Below are 14,940 nucleotides of genomic sequence, written 5' to 3' on the forward strand. Positions count from 1 at the left end.
GTACCTGTACTCTCATCGTGTACTTGTACTCTCATCGTGTACTTGTACTCTCATCGTGTACATGTACTCTCATCGTGTACCTGTACTCTCATCGTGTACCTGTACTCTCATCGTGTACTTGTACTCTCATCGTGTACCTGTATTCTCATTGTGTACCTTCATCGTGTACATGTACTCTCATCGTGTACCTGTAGTCTCATTGTGTACTCTCATCGTGTACCTGTATTCTCATTGTGTACTCTCATTGTGTACCTGTACTCTCATCGTGTACTTGTACTCTCATCATGTACCTCTACTCTCATCGTGTACCTGTACTCTCATCGTGTACTTTCATTGTGTACTTGTACTCTCATCGTGTACCTGTATTCTCATCGTGTACTTGTATTCTCATCGTGTACTTGTACTCTCATCGTGTACCTGTACTCTCATCGTGTACTTGCACTCTCATCGTGTACCTGTACTCTCATCGTGTACCTGTACTCTCATCGTGTTCTTGTATTCTCATCGTGTACCTGTATTCTCATTGTGTACCTGTATTCTCATCGTGTACCTGTATTCTCATCGTGTACTCTCATTGTGTACTTGTACTCTCATCGTATACCTGTACTCTCATCGTGTACCTGTACTCTCATCGTGTACTTGTATTCTCATCGTGTACCTGTACTCTCATCGTTTACCTGTATTCTCATCGTGTACTTGTATTCTCATCGTGTACTTGTACTCTCATCGTGTACCTGTACTCTCATCGTGTACTTGTACTCTCATCGTGTACCTGTACTCTCATCGTGTACCTGTACTCTCATCGTGTACTTGTACTCTCATCGTGTACCTGTATTCTCATCGTGTACCTGTATTCTCATCGTGTACCTGTATTCTCATCGTGTACTCTCATTGTGTACTTGTACTCTCATCGTGTACCTGTACTCTCATCGTGTACCTGTACTCTCATCGTGTACTTGTATTCTCATCGTGTACCTGTACTCTCATCGTGTACCTGTACTCTCATCGTGTACCTGTATTCTCATCGTGTACCTGTACTCTCATCGTGTACCTGTACTCTCATTGTGTACTTGTATTCTCATCGTGTACTCTCATTGTGTACTTGTACTCTCATCGTGTACCTGTACTCTCATCGTGTACCTGTACTCTCATTGTGTACCTGTACTCTCACCGTGTACCTGTACTCTCACCGTGTACTTGTACTCTCATCGTGTACTTGTACTCTCATCGTGTACCTGTACTCTCATCGTGTACCTGTACTCTCATCGTGTACCTGTACTCTCATCGTGTACCTGTACTCTCATCGTGTACCTGTATTCTCATCGTGTACCTGTACTCTCATTGTGTACTTGTATTCTCATCGTGTACTCTCATTGTGTACTTGTACTCTCATCGTGTACCTGTACTCTCATCGTGTACCTGTACTCTCATTGCGTACCTGTACTCTCACCGTGTACCTGTACTCTCACCGTGTACTTGTACTCTCATCGTGTACCTGTATTCTCATCGTTTACCTGTATTCTCATCGTGTACCTGTACTCTCATCGTGTACCTGTACTCTCATCGTGTACCTGTATTCTCGTCGTGTACTTGTATTCTCATCGTGTACCTGTACTCTCATCGTGTACCTGTACTCTCATCGTGTACTTGTATTCTCATTGTGTACCTGTACTCTCAACGTGTACCTGTACTCTCAACGTGTACCTGTACTCTCAACGTGTACCTGTACTCTCATCGTGTACTTGTACTCTCATCGTGTACCTGTATTCTCATTGTGTACCTGTACTCTCATCGTGTACTTGTACTCTCATCGTGTACCTGTACTCTTATCGTGTACCTGTACTCTTATCGTGTACCTGTACTCTCATCGTGTACCTGTACTCTCATCGTGTACTTGTATTCTCTTCGTGTACTTGTATTCTCATCGTGTACCTGTATTCTCATTGTGTACCTGTATTCTCATCGTGTACCTGTATTCGCATCGTGTACTCTCATTGTGTACTTGTACTCTCATCGTGTACCTGTACTCTCATCGTGTACCTGTATTCTCATCGTGTACCTGTACTCTCATCGTGTACTTGTATTCTCATCGTGTACCTGTACTCTCATCGTGTACCTGTACTCTCATCGTGTACCTGTATTCTCATCGTGTACCTGTACTCTCATCGTGTACCTGTACTCTCATTGTGTACTTGTATTCTCATCGTGTACTCTCATTGTGTACTTGTACTCTCATCGTGTACCTGTACTCTCATCGTGTACCTGTACTCTCATCGTGTACCTGTACTCTCATCGTGTACTTGTATTCTCATTGTGTACCTGTACTCTCACCGTGTACCTGTATTCTCATTGTGTACCTGTACTCTCATCGTGTACCTGTACTCTCATCGTGTACCTGTACTCTCATCGTGTACCTGTACTCTCATTGTGTACTTGTATTCTCATCGTGTACCTGTATTCTCATTGTGTACCTGTATTCTCATCGTGTACCTGTACTCTCACCGTGTACCTGTACTCTCATCGTGTACCTGTACTCTCATCGTGTACCTGTACTCTCATCGTGTACCTGTACTCTCATTGTGTACTTGTATTCTCATCGTGTACCTGTATTCTCATTGTGTACCTGTATTCTCATCGTGTACTCTCATTGTGTACTTGTACTCTCATCGTGTACCTGTACTCTCATCGTGTACCTGTACTCTCATCGTGTACCTGTACTCTCATCGTGTACTTGTATTCTCATCGTGTACCTTTACTCTCATCGTGTACCTGTACTCTCATCGTGTACCTGTATTCTCATCGTGTACCTGTACTCTCATCGTGTACCTGTACTCTCATTGTGTACTTGTATTCTCATCGTGTACTCTCATTGTGTACTTGTACTCTCATCGTGTACCTGTACTCTCATCGTGTACCTGTACTCTCATCGTGTACTTGTATTCTCATCGTGTACCTGTATTCTCATCGTGTACCTGTACTCTCATCGTGTACCTGTATTCTCATCGTTTACCTGTATTCTCATCGTGTACCTGTACTCTCATCGTGTACCTGTACTCTCATCGTGTACCTGTACTCTTATCGTGTACCTGTATTCTCATCGTGTACTTGTATTCTCATCGTGTACCTGTACTCTCATCGTGTACTTGTACTCTTATCGTGTACCTGTACTCTTATCGTGTACCTGTACTCTCATCGTGTACCTGTACTCTCATCGTGTACTTGTATTCTCTTCGTGTACTTGTATTCTCATCGTGTACTTGTATTCTCTTCGTGTACTTGTATTCTCATCGTGTACCTGTATTCTCATCGTGTACCTGTATTCTCATTGTGTACCTGTATTCTCATCGTGTACCTGTATTCTCATCGTGTACTCTCATTGTGTACTTGTACTCTCATCGTGTACCTGTACTCTCATCGTGTACCTGTACTCTCATCGTGTACCTGTATTCTCATCGTGTACCTGTACTCTCATCGTGTACCTGTATTCTCATCGTGTACTTGTATTCTCATCGTGTACTCTCATCGTGTACTTGTATTCTCATCGTGTACCTGTATTCTCATCGTTTACCTGTATTCTCATCGTGTACCTGTACTCTCATTGTGTACTTGTATTCTCATCGTGTACCTGTACTCTCATCGTGTACCTGTACTCTCATCGTGTACCTGTACTCTCATCGTGTACCTGTATTCTCATCGTGTACTTGTATTCTCATCGTGTACCTGTATTCTCATCGTGTACCTGTATTCTCATCGTGTACTCTCATTGTGTACTTGTACTCTCATCGTGTACCTGTACTCTCATCGTGTACCTGTACTCTCATCGTGTACTTGTATTCTCATCGTGTACCTGTACTCTCATCGTGTACCTGTACTCTCATCGTGTACCTGTATTCTCATCGTGTACCTGTACTCTCATCGTGTACCTGTACTCTCATTGTGTACTTGTATTCTCATCGTGTACTCTCATTGTGTACTTGTACTCTCATCGTGTACCTGTACTCTCATCGTGTACTTGTATTCTCATCGTGTACCTGTACTCTCATCGTGTACTTGTATTCTCATTGTGTACCTGTACTCTCACCGTGTACCTGTACTCTCACCGTGTACTTGTACTCTCATCGTGTACCTGTATTCTCATCGTGTACTTGTATTCTCATCGTGTACTTGTACTCTCATCGTGTACCTGTACTCTCATCGTGTACTTGCACTCTCATCGTGTACCTGTACTCTCATCGTGTACCTGTACTCTCATCGTGTTCTTGTATTCTCATCGTGTACCTGTATTCTCATTGAGTACCTGTACTCTCATTGTGTACCTGTATTCTCATCGTTTACCTGTATTCTCATCGTGTACCTGTACTCTCATCGTGTACCTGTACTCTCATCGTGTACCTGTACTCTCATCGTGTACTTGTATTCTCATTGTGTACCTGTACTCTCAACGTGTACCTGTACTCTCAACGTGTACCTGTACTCTCAACGTGTACCTGTACTCTCAACGTGTACCTGTACTCTCATCGTGTACTTGTACTCTCATCGTGTACCTGTACTCTTATCGTGTACCTGTACTCTCATCGTGTACCTGTATTCTCATCGTGTACCTGTACTCTCATCGTGTACTTGTATTCTCATCGTGTACCTGTACTCTCATCGTGTACCTGTACTCTCATTGTGTACTTGTATTCTCATCGTGTACCTGTATTCTCATTGTGTACCTGTATTCTCATCGTGTACTCTCATTGTGTACTTGTACTCTCATCGTGTACCTGTACTCTCATCGTGTACCTGTACTCTCATCGTGTACTTGTATTCTCATCGTGTACCTTTACTCTCATCGTGTACCTGTACTCTCATCGTGTACCTGTATTCTCATCGTGTACCTGTACTCTCATCGTGTACCTGTACTCTCATTGTGTACCTGTACTCTCATTGTGTACTTGTATTCTCATCGTGTACTCTCATTGTGTACTTGTACTCTCATCGTGTACCTGTACTCTCATCGTGTACCTGTACTCTCATCGTGTACTTGTATTCTCATTGTGTACCTGTACTCTCACCGTGTACCTGTACTCTCATCGTGTACTTGTACTCTCATCGTGTACCTGTACTCTCATCGTGTACCTGTACTCTCATCGTGTACTTGTATTCTCATCGTGTACCTGTATTCTCATCGTGTACCTGTACTCTCATCGTGTACCTGTATTCTCATTGTTTACCTGTATTCTCATCGTGTACCTGTACTCTCATCGTGTACCTGTACTCTCATCGTGTACCTGTACTCTCATCGTGTACCTGTACTCTTATCGTGTACCTGTATTCTCATCGTGTACTTGTATTCTCATCGTGTACCTGTACTCTCATCGTGTACTTGTACTCTTATCGTGTACCTGTACTCTCATCGTGTACCTGTACTCTCATCGTGTACCTGTACTCTCATTGTGTACTTGTATTCTCTTCGTGTACTTGTATTCTCATCGTGTACTTGTATTCTCTTCGTGTACTTGTATTCTCATCGTGTACCTGTATTCTCATTGTGTACCTGTATTCTCATCGTGTACCTGTATTCTCATCGTGTACTCTCATTGTGTACTTGTACTCTCATCGTGTACCTGTACTCTCATCGTGTACCTGTACTCTCATCGTGTACCTGTATTCTCATCGTGTACCTGTACTCTCATCGTGTACCTGTATTCTCATCGTGTACTTGTATTCTCATCGTGTACTCTCATCGTGTACTTGTATTCTCATCGTGTACCTGTATTCTCATCGTTTACCTGTATTCTCATCGTGTACCTGTACTCTCATTGTGTACTTGTATTCTCATCGTGTACCTGTACTCTCATCGTGTACCTGTACTCTCATCGTGTACCTGTACTCTCATCGTGTACCTGTATTCTGCTATTGCCCCAGTCGGCCACTATGATATTCCCATTAGCGTCGACGGCGACTCCGGTGGGAGCGTTGAACTGTCCGTTCCCTTCGCCGTGAGAACCGAACTTAAAGAGGAACTCCCCGTCGGCGTTGTACACCTGCAGCAGAGACGCGTCATCGCCTGTGACACAATATAAGTACTACAACTACTACTATTCTCACCTTTACAGAATGGTTGTGAAAATCTGTCACAACGATCTCATTCTTGTTGTTTACGGCGACAAAGTGTGGACCTGGAAATCCAAAACCACATTTTAATCATCTATTAAAAGTACAATAAATGGACAATGGTTAGTCTGTCATTTAAACCTTCATTTCATTGTTTTTTTAATGTGTTTTGACATTTTTTCATGTCTCGCCACATGTTGGAATATTACAAATAAATACACAAATCAATCAATACCTGCATTCTTAGTCACCGATATTATTAAGGCCATTTCTGTCATATTCTGGACATTTGTTAGTTGTATCATTTCCCACACAAACCACATTTAGCTATTGTAATACTGACTAATTATTACAATCGTCTGGAGCATAATCTGTCTACGAGGGTGAGACAGATACGGAGGGTGAGACAGATACGGAGGGTTAGACACGCGCACTGCACCGAGGCCACACCGAGTACTTACTGAAATTTGAGCCAGTTTTATTAATGTTTGGAGCGAGTTTTTCTGAATTGTGGAGACATAAAAAAGGAAAGAGGAAGAACAGAAACAACGAAAGAAATTAAGCAGTAAAACACATAAAACATGACAAAAGCAAAGTGGAAACTAGAAGCTGTGAAGCATAAGTCATGGAGAAGAGAAACTATGATACAGGTAGAAATATGAGCAAAACACAAAGCAATTTAACAAATATATTGAGAATGAATATACACAAAAAGGAAACTAGAACAAGAAGAGCAACTTTAAAGTGTATAAATTGTAATATTATTTTTAGGGAAACATATCATTCAGTAAACAATTAATTTATCTGATAGATTTGTTTTATTTTAGACCAGACTTTGCCTTGTCACGTTAGGTTGACGTGACGTTGTGTGTCTTGTCAGCTGATTCGCACAGGTTTTGGGCATCACCTTTCTCCCGGTAGAGGCAAGACGACGGCGCCATCTGCCGTCCGACGGCGCCATCTGCAGTCCAACGGCGCCATCATCTGCTGTCCGACGGCGCCATCTTCTGTCCGACGGCGCCATCTGCTGTCCGACGGCGCCATCATCTGCAGTCCGACGGCGCCATCTGCTGTCCGACGGCGCCATCATCTGCAGTCCGACGGCGCCATCTGCTGTCCGAAGGCGCCATCTGCAGTCCGAAGGCGCCATCTGCAGTCCGAAGGCGCCATCTGCAGTCCGAAGGCGCCATCTGCAGTCCGAAGGCGACATCTGCTGTCCGACCGCGCCATCTGCTGTCCGACGGCGCCATCTGCTGTCCAACTTCTTTAGGACAGTATCACAGGAGTGGGCGAGCGAAAAGGCCCCTTCGTCCCGGTTTACAGCGCTGTCGTCGTTTACAGCGCTGTCGTCGTGCCTCTACGGCGCCAAAACCTGCGCGAATCAGCTGACAAGAGACGTCACGGGGACAACGCCGAAGAACCTAACTACGTCATGTTATTAATACGCGTAATAATACTAATACTCATTTGTGTTGCACGTTATATCCGTCCTTAAACATGTAAACGGGCGTCGCGCACGTTCTCTTACCTGCAAACTGTCGGTCGGACGTGCCTCTGCCGCCGAACTTGGTGACCAGTTTCCCGTTGGACTGAAAGATGAAGACGCAGCACGCCTTGTTGTCCACGGTGATGATGTGTCCGTTCTTGTCCACGGCCACACCCTTCGGGCCCATCAGTCTCCCCGCTCCGATTTTATTCTACGGGAAGCCGAGCGGTCAGAAGAACGACTCCCCTCGTTTCAGAGACTCGTTACGTCACGCGTCTCACCTTAAATTTCCCGTCAGAGGAGAAAATGCTGACCCATCGATTGTCGTAGTCGGCGACCACGATGTCCCCGTTGGAATCCACCGTCACGCCCGTCGGCCTCTGCAGCTGGCCCGGGGAACGACCTCTGACCCCGAAGCGCATCTTGAACTGGCCGTCGTTGGAGAATATCTGAAATGCAGTGCAACACGTGAAGCCTGCGCGTGAAATTGTGTTCTTGTGCCAATGTCGTCGCGTTGCATTTGTCGCACCTGAATGCATTGGTTGTTGCTATCGGCGACCACCACTCGTCCGTTGCTGGAGGTGGAAATTCCCTGTAAATTGGTGAACTCGCCTTTTTCTCTGCCCCGGGTTCCTGATGAAATCATTCTAATTAATCCTTTTTTTTACATATATAGTTAATGCATTATTTAACTCTATTTACAGATATTTAAAAAGGAAGTGTGTGAAAAAATATCAAGTAGACGGATGGATTCTGTCCCTCGCCCGCTCTGTCTCTCGCCCACTCTGTCCCTCGTCCACTCTGTCCCTCGTCCACTCTGTCCCTCGTCCACTCTGTCCCTCGCCCACTCTGTCCCTCGCCCACTCTGTCCCTCGCCCACTCTGTCCCTCGCCCACTCTGTCTCTCGCCCACTCTGTCCCTCGCCCACTCTGTCCCTCGCCCACTCTGTCTCTCGCCCACTCTGTCCCTCGCCCACTCTGTCCCTCGCCCACTCTGTCTCTCGCCCACTCTGTCCCTCGCCCACTCTGTCCCTCGCCCACTCTGTCCCTCACCCACTCTGTCCCTCGTCCACTCTGTCCCTCGTCCACTCTGTCCCTCACCCACTCTGTCCCTCACCCACTCTGTCCCTCTCCCACTCTGCCCCTCACCCCCACGCCCGCTCTGTCCCTCGCCCGCTCTGTCCCTCACCCACTCTGTCCCTCACCCACTCTGTCCCTCACCCACTCTGTCTCTCACCCACTCTGTCTCTCACCCACTAGGTCCCTCTCCCACTCTGTCTCTCACCCACTAGGTCCCTCTCCCACTCTGTCCCTCACCCACTCTGTCCCTCACCCCCACTCTATCTCTCACCCACTAGGTCCCTCTCCCACTCTGTCACTCACCCACTCTGTAGATGAGCTCGTCCTCTATGGGGTTCTCCTTCTTCTTGGTGGTGCTGTACATACTGGACGGTCTCCTCACTGCCTTCTGTCGTATGTGCCCCCCCGTCCCGCTCGGAGACTTCACCCGCCTCTTCACGTCGTCCGGGGACTGGGGCACGTCCGAGGGTTTGACGGCCCGGAGCCTGAAGGGACTGCCCCGGATGGGCTGTCCGTACAATGACAGGGAGAACGCGTACTCGCCCTCGTGCTTCAGCGTGTAGCCCACCTCGTACGTGCCGTTCTTATTGTCTGTTACCTCGGCCTCTGAGGCGCGGGTCCCGTCGGCGGAGGTGATCTCGGCTTTTAAAACGGCATTTCCCGTCCGCACCAGCTCCCCGTCCTGCGCAGAGGGTTTAGTTTACAAAATAAGTGACACCAAATAGTGTTATTGCACTCAACACAATGATAAATGCAAAACAGGATAAAGTAAAGCATTTGTCATTTATGATATTTATACATAATGCTCTCCTCAATTAATGGCTAGGCGATATGGCAAAAAATTATCTTTTTTTTTTCTACATGCAGATCAATCTTGATTTTCTATTGTACTTTAAAATAATTTAAAAAAAAAAGTGAACATAAAGAAGGCCAACTTTTAATCAGTGCCATTTCACACAAGAAAAAAGCCCAATTTATTCCTCCAAACTCAATGTGATTAAATCTCAGTCTCATTAACATTAATGTTGCCATTGCTGGAATTATGGGCCAAGAAGCGATGCATGGGTTTCAGAGTGATACAATGAGCGTAGTTTTAAGGTAATAAATATAATATATTTTACAAAATGTCTCAAAATGGGGCCTATAAACATGAGACTGAAATCCATTAATACAGAACTATGGACATGACATTTCAGCAGCAAATTTGAATCAAAATGAATGTGTAGGTTAATTTCTGTAAGAAGAGATTGTGATAGTGAATAATCCTGAATGTGCAGTACTTTGTCTTTGGTGGTCACAGTGATGGTCTGGTGTTGTCCCGTTGCTGCGTGCCGGAGTCCTTCTCCTGTTGCCACGGACGTGTGCGCCACAGCCGCTGTGGTGATCAGGACGCCCAGGTTCTGAATGGACCGCCTCAAACCCTCTGTCTCCACCTGAATACAATCATATCAATAACATAGCATATAGAGCTTTACATTTAGGTGGCATGTGTCGGTACAAAGTTGGTCAAACCTGGCTGTCCAGATGTGCATTTTGATGTGGTCTCTCGGGAAAATCGTGCCGTGCCAAAGCTACCACTCGCTCACTCATCTGCTTCTGGACTAATAACACCTGCAAATATTCAAACACTCATTCAGCTTATTTAACGTAATTATTCAGATGTATTGTGTCTTCCTCTTCTCGGAGCTCACCTCGGTGGCGCTGCCGTGGCTGAGAGCCTGCTCAGTGAAGCTGCAGCTGCTCTGGATATGCTCTTTTCCCTGCAACAGAGCCGACAGCTGGGCCTGCAGAACCTGAGGACAACACAGAAGCAACGTGTATATTTACTATGGCAGAAATACAGATGATCGTTGTATTGGACTATTTGTTCAATTGTGTGTACATATTGTGTATGATTTGTTAAAATAGGATGAGGTTGTGTTATAGGGGGAAAAATACATTTCAAATGAAAACAAATTCCCTTCTCACCCTGCGTGGGTCTCGTCTCTGTTTCTAAGCCCAGGTCCTCTACCAGAGGCCAGGGAGCGTGAGGGTTCTTCAGTATCACTATCCTGTTTTTCAGGGATCTGCTGTAGTCACTCTTGCAGTTTGGGGGTCACTGCCCAGAGTGCTCCGATCACTACGGGCACCACTTTAGCCTTCACCTTCTCCAGCTTTTCTCTGAGCCCTTGGTAGTTTCTCATGTTCTTTTTTCCTGATGTTGCCATCAGTTGCTATTGCCACGTCAACCCTACGGCTTTGCATTAACATTGTCTCCGGGCCCTTTGTACAGCCCACACCTTGGGTCTTGTCTGGTGTGGTAGATCTGGGCCTCTATTGCTCTGGTGCTCAGGGGCCTCTGTGCTGTCCAGCCATTGGTAGGATTCCGTGATATCAGCCACTTCAGTTATGTTCCGATGGTATATCCCATGTAGGGGAGTGTCCTCCCATGTAGGGGCGTGTCCTCCCATGATGGTCCCTGCAGCACCTCATCATCCTCTGTCCCCCAGTGTCTGAGACGTTCACTGAGCACGTCATCTGTCGGAGCCTTGTCCTTGATGTACGCTCACTACTGCGCAGCTTCCTTCCGGCTGGATTTAGGGTTCCATCAGGAGCTTTCGTGTCTTAATATCTATGGTTTGTATCTCTTAGTTTCGCCATTATATTTGATTGTGGGTTTCGGAATATCATTACATCTCACATCCTTTGCAAATAGCCCCTCTGACTAGAGTTGCTGGAATTCCAACAGAGCCAAGTTCTCACATCCAGTTCCAGTAGCCAGGACATTCATATATATACATTCATATTAACCTGCATTGTAAGTTTATTGTAATTTGCTTTTAATTGTAATTCGCTTTTAAATTAGTAATAGGACACATACAGTAATTCTTAAAAAGTGTTTAAGCCATTATAATCAAACACTTAACATTCTGAGTGAAATCTAGGAGGGTTATTGATATTATTAGTCAAACTCAGCACCAGTTTCTGCTCTTACTTTCTGCTTGGCACTGCAGATATTGTCCAGATCTGTTATGAGAGCGCTCTTGCGTTGATGCAGCGCTCTCTCTAGCTCCTCAAACGTGTTGGAAATCTCGCTCACGGCTTCGCTCTTCCTCTCGTTGAGCTGCCGCGAAATCTCCGACACCAAGTCGATGGCCGCGGTCAGCTGAGGAAGCCTGTGGCAAGACACACAATCAATGTAGTTACACACAACAAGAACACATCATTTAGTAACAGTTTATTCTCAGTCATATCAAAATCAACTTGTTTTTAATGTAATTTTAAGTTTAATTGACACATATTGGCTGCTCCCTTTTTATGCCAGTGTCACCAAAGGGGAACACTGAATTGACTGTTAGTTTGTATTGTACTTATCTGTAACACTAAATTGAAAACAAATTATGTCATACATTCTGGAGAGCAAGTTGTGTTTGGATAATTTGTTATTTTTAGTTGCATTATTATTAGTTTTTTTTTTACTTTGAATGGTGATTTTAAAAGGCTGTAAGAAAAAGAAAGAAATACATTAATACATTTTTAGCTTTAAAAATACATATTTTTCCTTGCAAAATCATCAAAAAAATTTAGTAAAATTCCCCTCAAAAGCACACAACATAATATTTCTGGGAGTAATTTAAAACTGTAACCAAGATTGTGCAGAAATCCAAAACAAGTGTGATAAGTTGTCTTCTTCCTCCTCCAAGAACTGTTTCTGTCGTTTAAATAGTTTGTTTTTTGCTATCATTTCTAGACTATTTTAGGTTGAAACATTCTAGAGTAGGAGTCTTTTTTATTATGAAGTGAAATCAAAGTTTGTGACCTGCTCGAAAGCCAGCAGTCTTGACATGATGCCACAGGGATAAACTCTAAATGTGGGCCAAGTATTAAATCCTAAACCCTGACCTCAGATCAGTGTGTACCTGCTGTGTATGGCGTCCAGTTGTGTCTTCAGAGCCGCTTTGTGTTGCTCCACCACGTCTCTCAGTGGGACAGTCACGTGTTCTCTGTGCTCAGCCTCTGTGCACTCCAGACACATGGCCGTGTCGCAGGACTCGCAGTAAAACTCCATCACCTGCAGAGAGCGACAGAGGACACAGAAAAGGACAGCGCTTAGCAACCCTCACCTCAAAGCATCCACTGAGGACAATGAATGCACTGTTTATCAGCACCAGACTGGCTAATCCTCCAGCTGTAGTTATTCCTTATAAAGCTCCTTCATCAAGATTTGGATGAGGATAAAGAATGGCTCATAAACACAGGGCAAAATATTGAACTTAATCAGTGATTGCAGCAGTGGTAGAAGAAGTACTAAGAGTAAGAGTACTAACAAGTACAGATACAGGAGCAAACAGTAAACTCATGTAAAAATAAGTACATGTTCAGACTAAATGGACTGTATTTCATGCAGACTACATATTAAAGAGTGAAATGTGGTGATCGTGATTAAGAATACTTGATTTATTCCATTTCTCACTGTTGACTTGAGCTCAAAACCTGATTTTTGATTTTCTGTATCAAAAACAGTCAAATGTACAGTAAAAGACAGACACCTGAAAATGTGACTAAAACACAGTACTTGTACTTGTGTACTTCATGACATTCCACCACTGGAATGCAGTCAACCTTGTGTTTTGTTTGTCTGTAAATTGTATTTTAATTCATTTATTACATGCAAAAAGTCCATGTGTTATATATATATATCTAACAGATGAGTGTCAGTGAATACCTACTGATGATATGAGAATGAAATCTGACATGTTTGTGTACCTTTCCGTCATGGTTGGGGCAGCAGAGCGGTTTTCCGGCCACGGCGGCGCTCACAGACTCTAACACGCTGCAGGACTCTGGTCTGGAGCACTCGGGCTCCCGCTGCAAAACCTGCACCAACAACACCAACGTCACACTGTTGTAACTCGTGACGTCAGCCGCGTTATCTTTGGCATGGTTTTGGACGTTTAGAGGGCGTGTTACCATTTGATTTGTCTTTTTCTATCTGGGATGAACACAGCGAGCGATCAGACCTCTAATGTGTGTCATCTGTATTATTCTATGTCCCAAACTGAGTCAGTCAATCCAGAAAATAATAATAATAATAATAACTTTTATTTATATAGCGCTTTTCAGTGACCCAAAGACGCTGAACATATATAAAAAAGGGGGGGGTATTTACAGACAGGGGGGACAGCACGTACAATACACATTAATATATAGATAAAATGTAAACAAGACAGAAGAAGTAGAGAGAAAAAGATGGGGATGTAACATCCATTCAAGAGAGACTAACTGTAACCTAAACCAGGCCTAAACCAAGACTGAACAAGTGATGATCAAAACCAGCAACACGTCGCCAAACAGAGAAGTTACAAATACATTAGCACATTAACTGTAATTAACCTACAAAGACTTAAAGATAGAGCTGCGTAATTCATCAAATTCAGTCATCTATAGCCATCAGCGATATGCTTGGGTCTTTTTAGAGCAGAGTTGTCCACTTTCATTTGTTATTTTCACTCTTAACTTCCCTACGTCTTCGACCAAAGGACATTTTAGACAAACCTCCATGAGATTCGTGATGAAGAAGTTGTTCTGCAGAGCTCCGACTCCTTTCTCAGGCAGAATGGACGTCTGGCGGCAGACTGGACAGGACAGTGTCAGAGACTCCGGGGGAATGTAGTTCTGGAGGCAACTGAAGAGAAACACCATCAGACCAATATAAGATTAGAGAGGTTTATCTAAGAAGCGCTGATCTGTGAAAACAGGGAGAGAGGCAGGACACTTTATATCAAAGAAAACTCGATACGCTCTTTTTCTTTCACTGTTTGTTGACTTAAAGTGGCACTATGTGAGCTTTTAGAGTCCAACTGCTTCTTTTCACTGTTGTTTTGACCTGGAATATTCCACAAATGGCATTAAACTTAGCAAGTAACTCCACCAAACCACAAAAAAACTACATAGAATTAAAGGTTGATTGTGGATGTATGTTTCCAGGGTTAAACAGCATTTATGGAACGATGTTAGTAAGGACATGAAAGCAAACAATTCTTTACTTATAAACAGAAATGCTCACAGTCACACAAAGACGACACTGTGCAGAACATGAATCTGACCATTGCATAATCCACACAAAAATAAATCAAAGTAGACAATCGTTTTGACCTAGAACTAAACCATTTATACAATCCTGGTTTAGTTCTAGTTCTGTTTTACCGCAAATGGATAAGACCTGGTTTAGTTCTGACTCGGTCCTGGTTATTTCGGGCGCAACATGATCCTGTTGTGTCTCAGTTTGAGCCCAGT

The 14,940-nt window shown here is 44.2% G+C and overlaps 1 protein-coding gene across 3 annotated transcripts in view; it reads right to left on the reverse strand.

The window, feature by feature from the left end:
• trim3b (tripartite motif containing 3b) overlaps positions 1-14,940 on the reverse strand; it is a 51,472-nt gene that overhangs the window by 3,976 nt on the left and 32,556 nt on the right. For 2 of the 3 annotated variants that reach the window (XM_072445942.1, XM_072445941.1), the window contains exons 3-16: positions 14,200-14,329; positions 13,411-13,521; positions 12,564-12,715; positions 11,639-11,819; positions 10,356-10,457; positions 10,177-10,275; positions 9,945-10,097; positions 8,968-9,346; positions 8,115-8,218; positions 7,867-8,034; positions 7,628-7,796; positions 6,561-6,602; positions 6,094-6,164; positions 5,889-6,029 (exon numbers count right to left, since the gene is read on the reverse strand). In XM_072445942.1, the coding sequence (XP_072302043.1) occupies positions 5,889-6,029; positions 6,094-6,164; positions 6,561-6,602; positions 7,628-7,796; positions 7,867-8,034; positions 8,115-8,218; positions 8,968-9,346; positions 9,945-10,097; positions 10,177-10,275; positions 10,356-10,457; positions 11,639-11,819; positions 12,564-12,715; positions 13,411-13,521; positions 14,200-14,329 (2,002 nt within the window). The remainder of the gene's footprint in view (positions 1-5,888; positions 6,030-6,093; positions 6,165-6,560; positions 6,603-7,627; positions 7,797-7,866; positions 8,035-8,114; positions 8,219-8,967; positions 9,347-9,944; positions 10,098-10,176; positions 10,276-10,355; positions 10,458-11,638; positions 11,820-12,563; positions 12,716-13,410; positions 13,522-14,199; positions 14,330-14,940) is intronic. The other variant, XM_072445943.1, reaches the window with a different exon arrangement.

The sequence above is a fragment of the Eucyclogobius newberryi genome, unplaced genomic scaffold, assembly GCF_026437365.1.
Source record: "Eucyclogobius newberryi isolate DKJ021-1_F unplaced genomic scaffold, fEucNew1.0.hap1 SCAF_15, whole genome shotgun sequence".
Classification (NCBI taxonomy): Eukaryota; Metazoa; Chordata; class Actinopteri; order Gobiiformes; family Gobiidae; genus Eucyclogobius; species Eucyclogobius newberryi.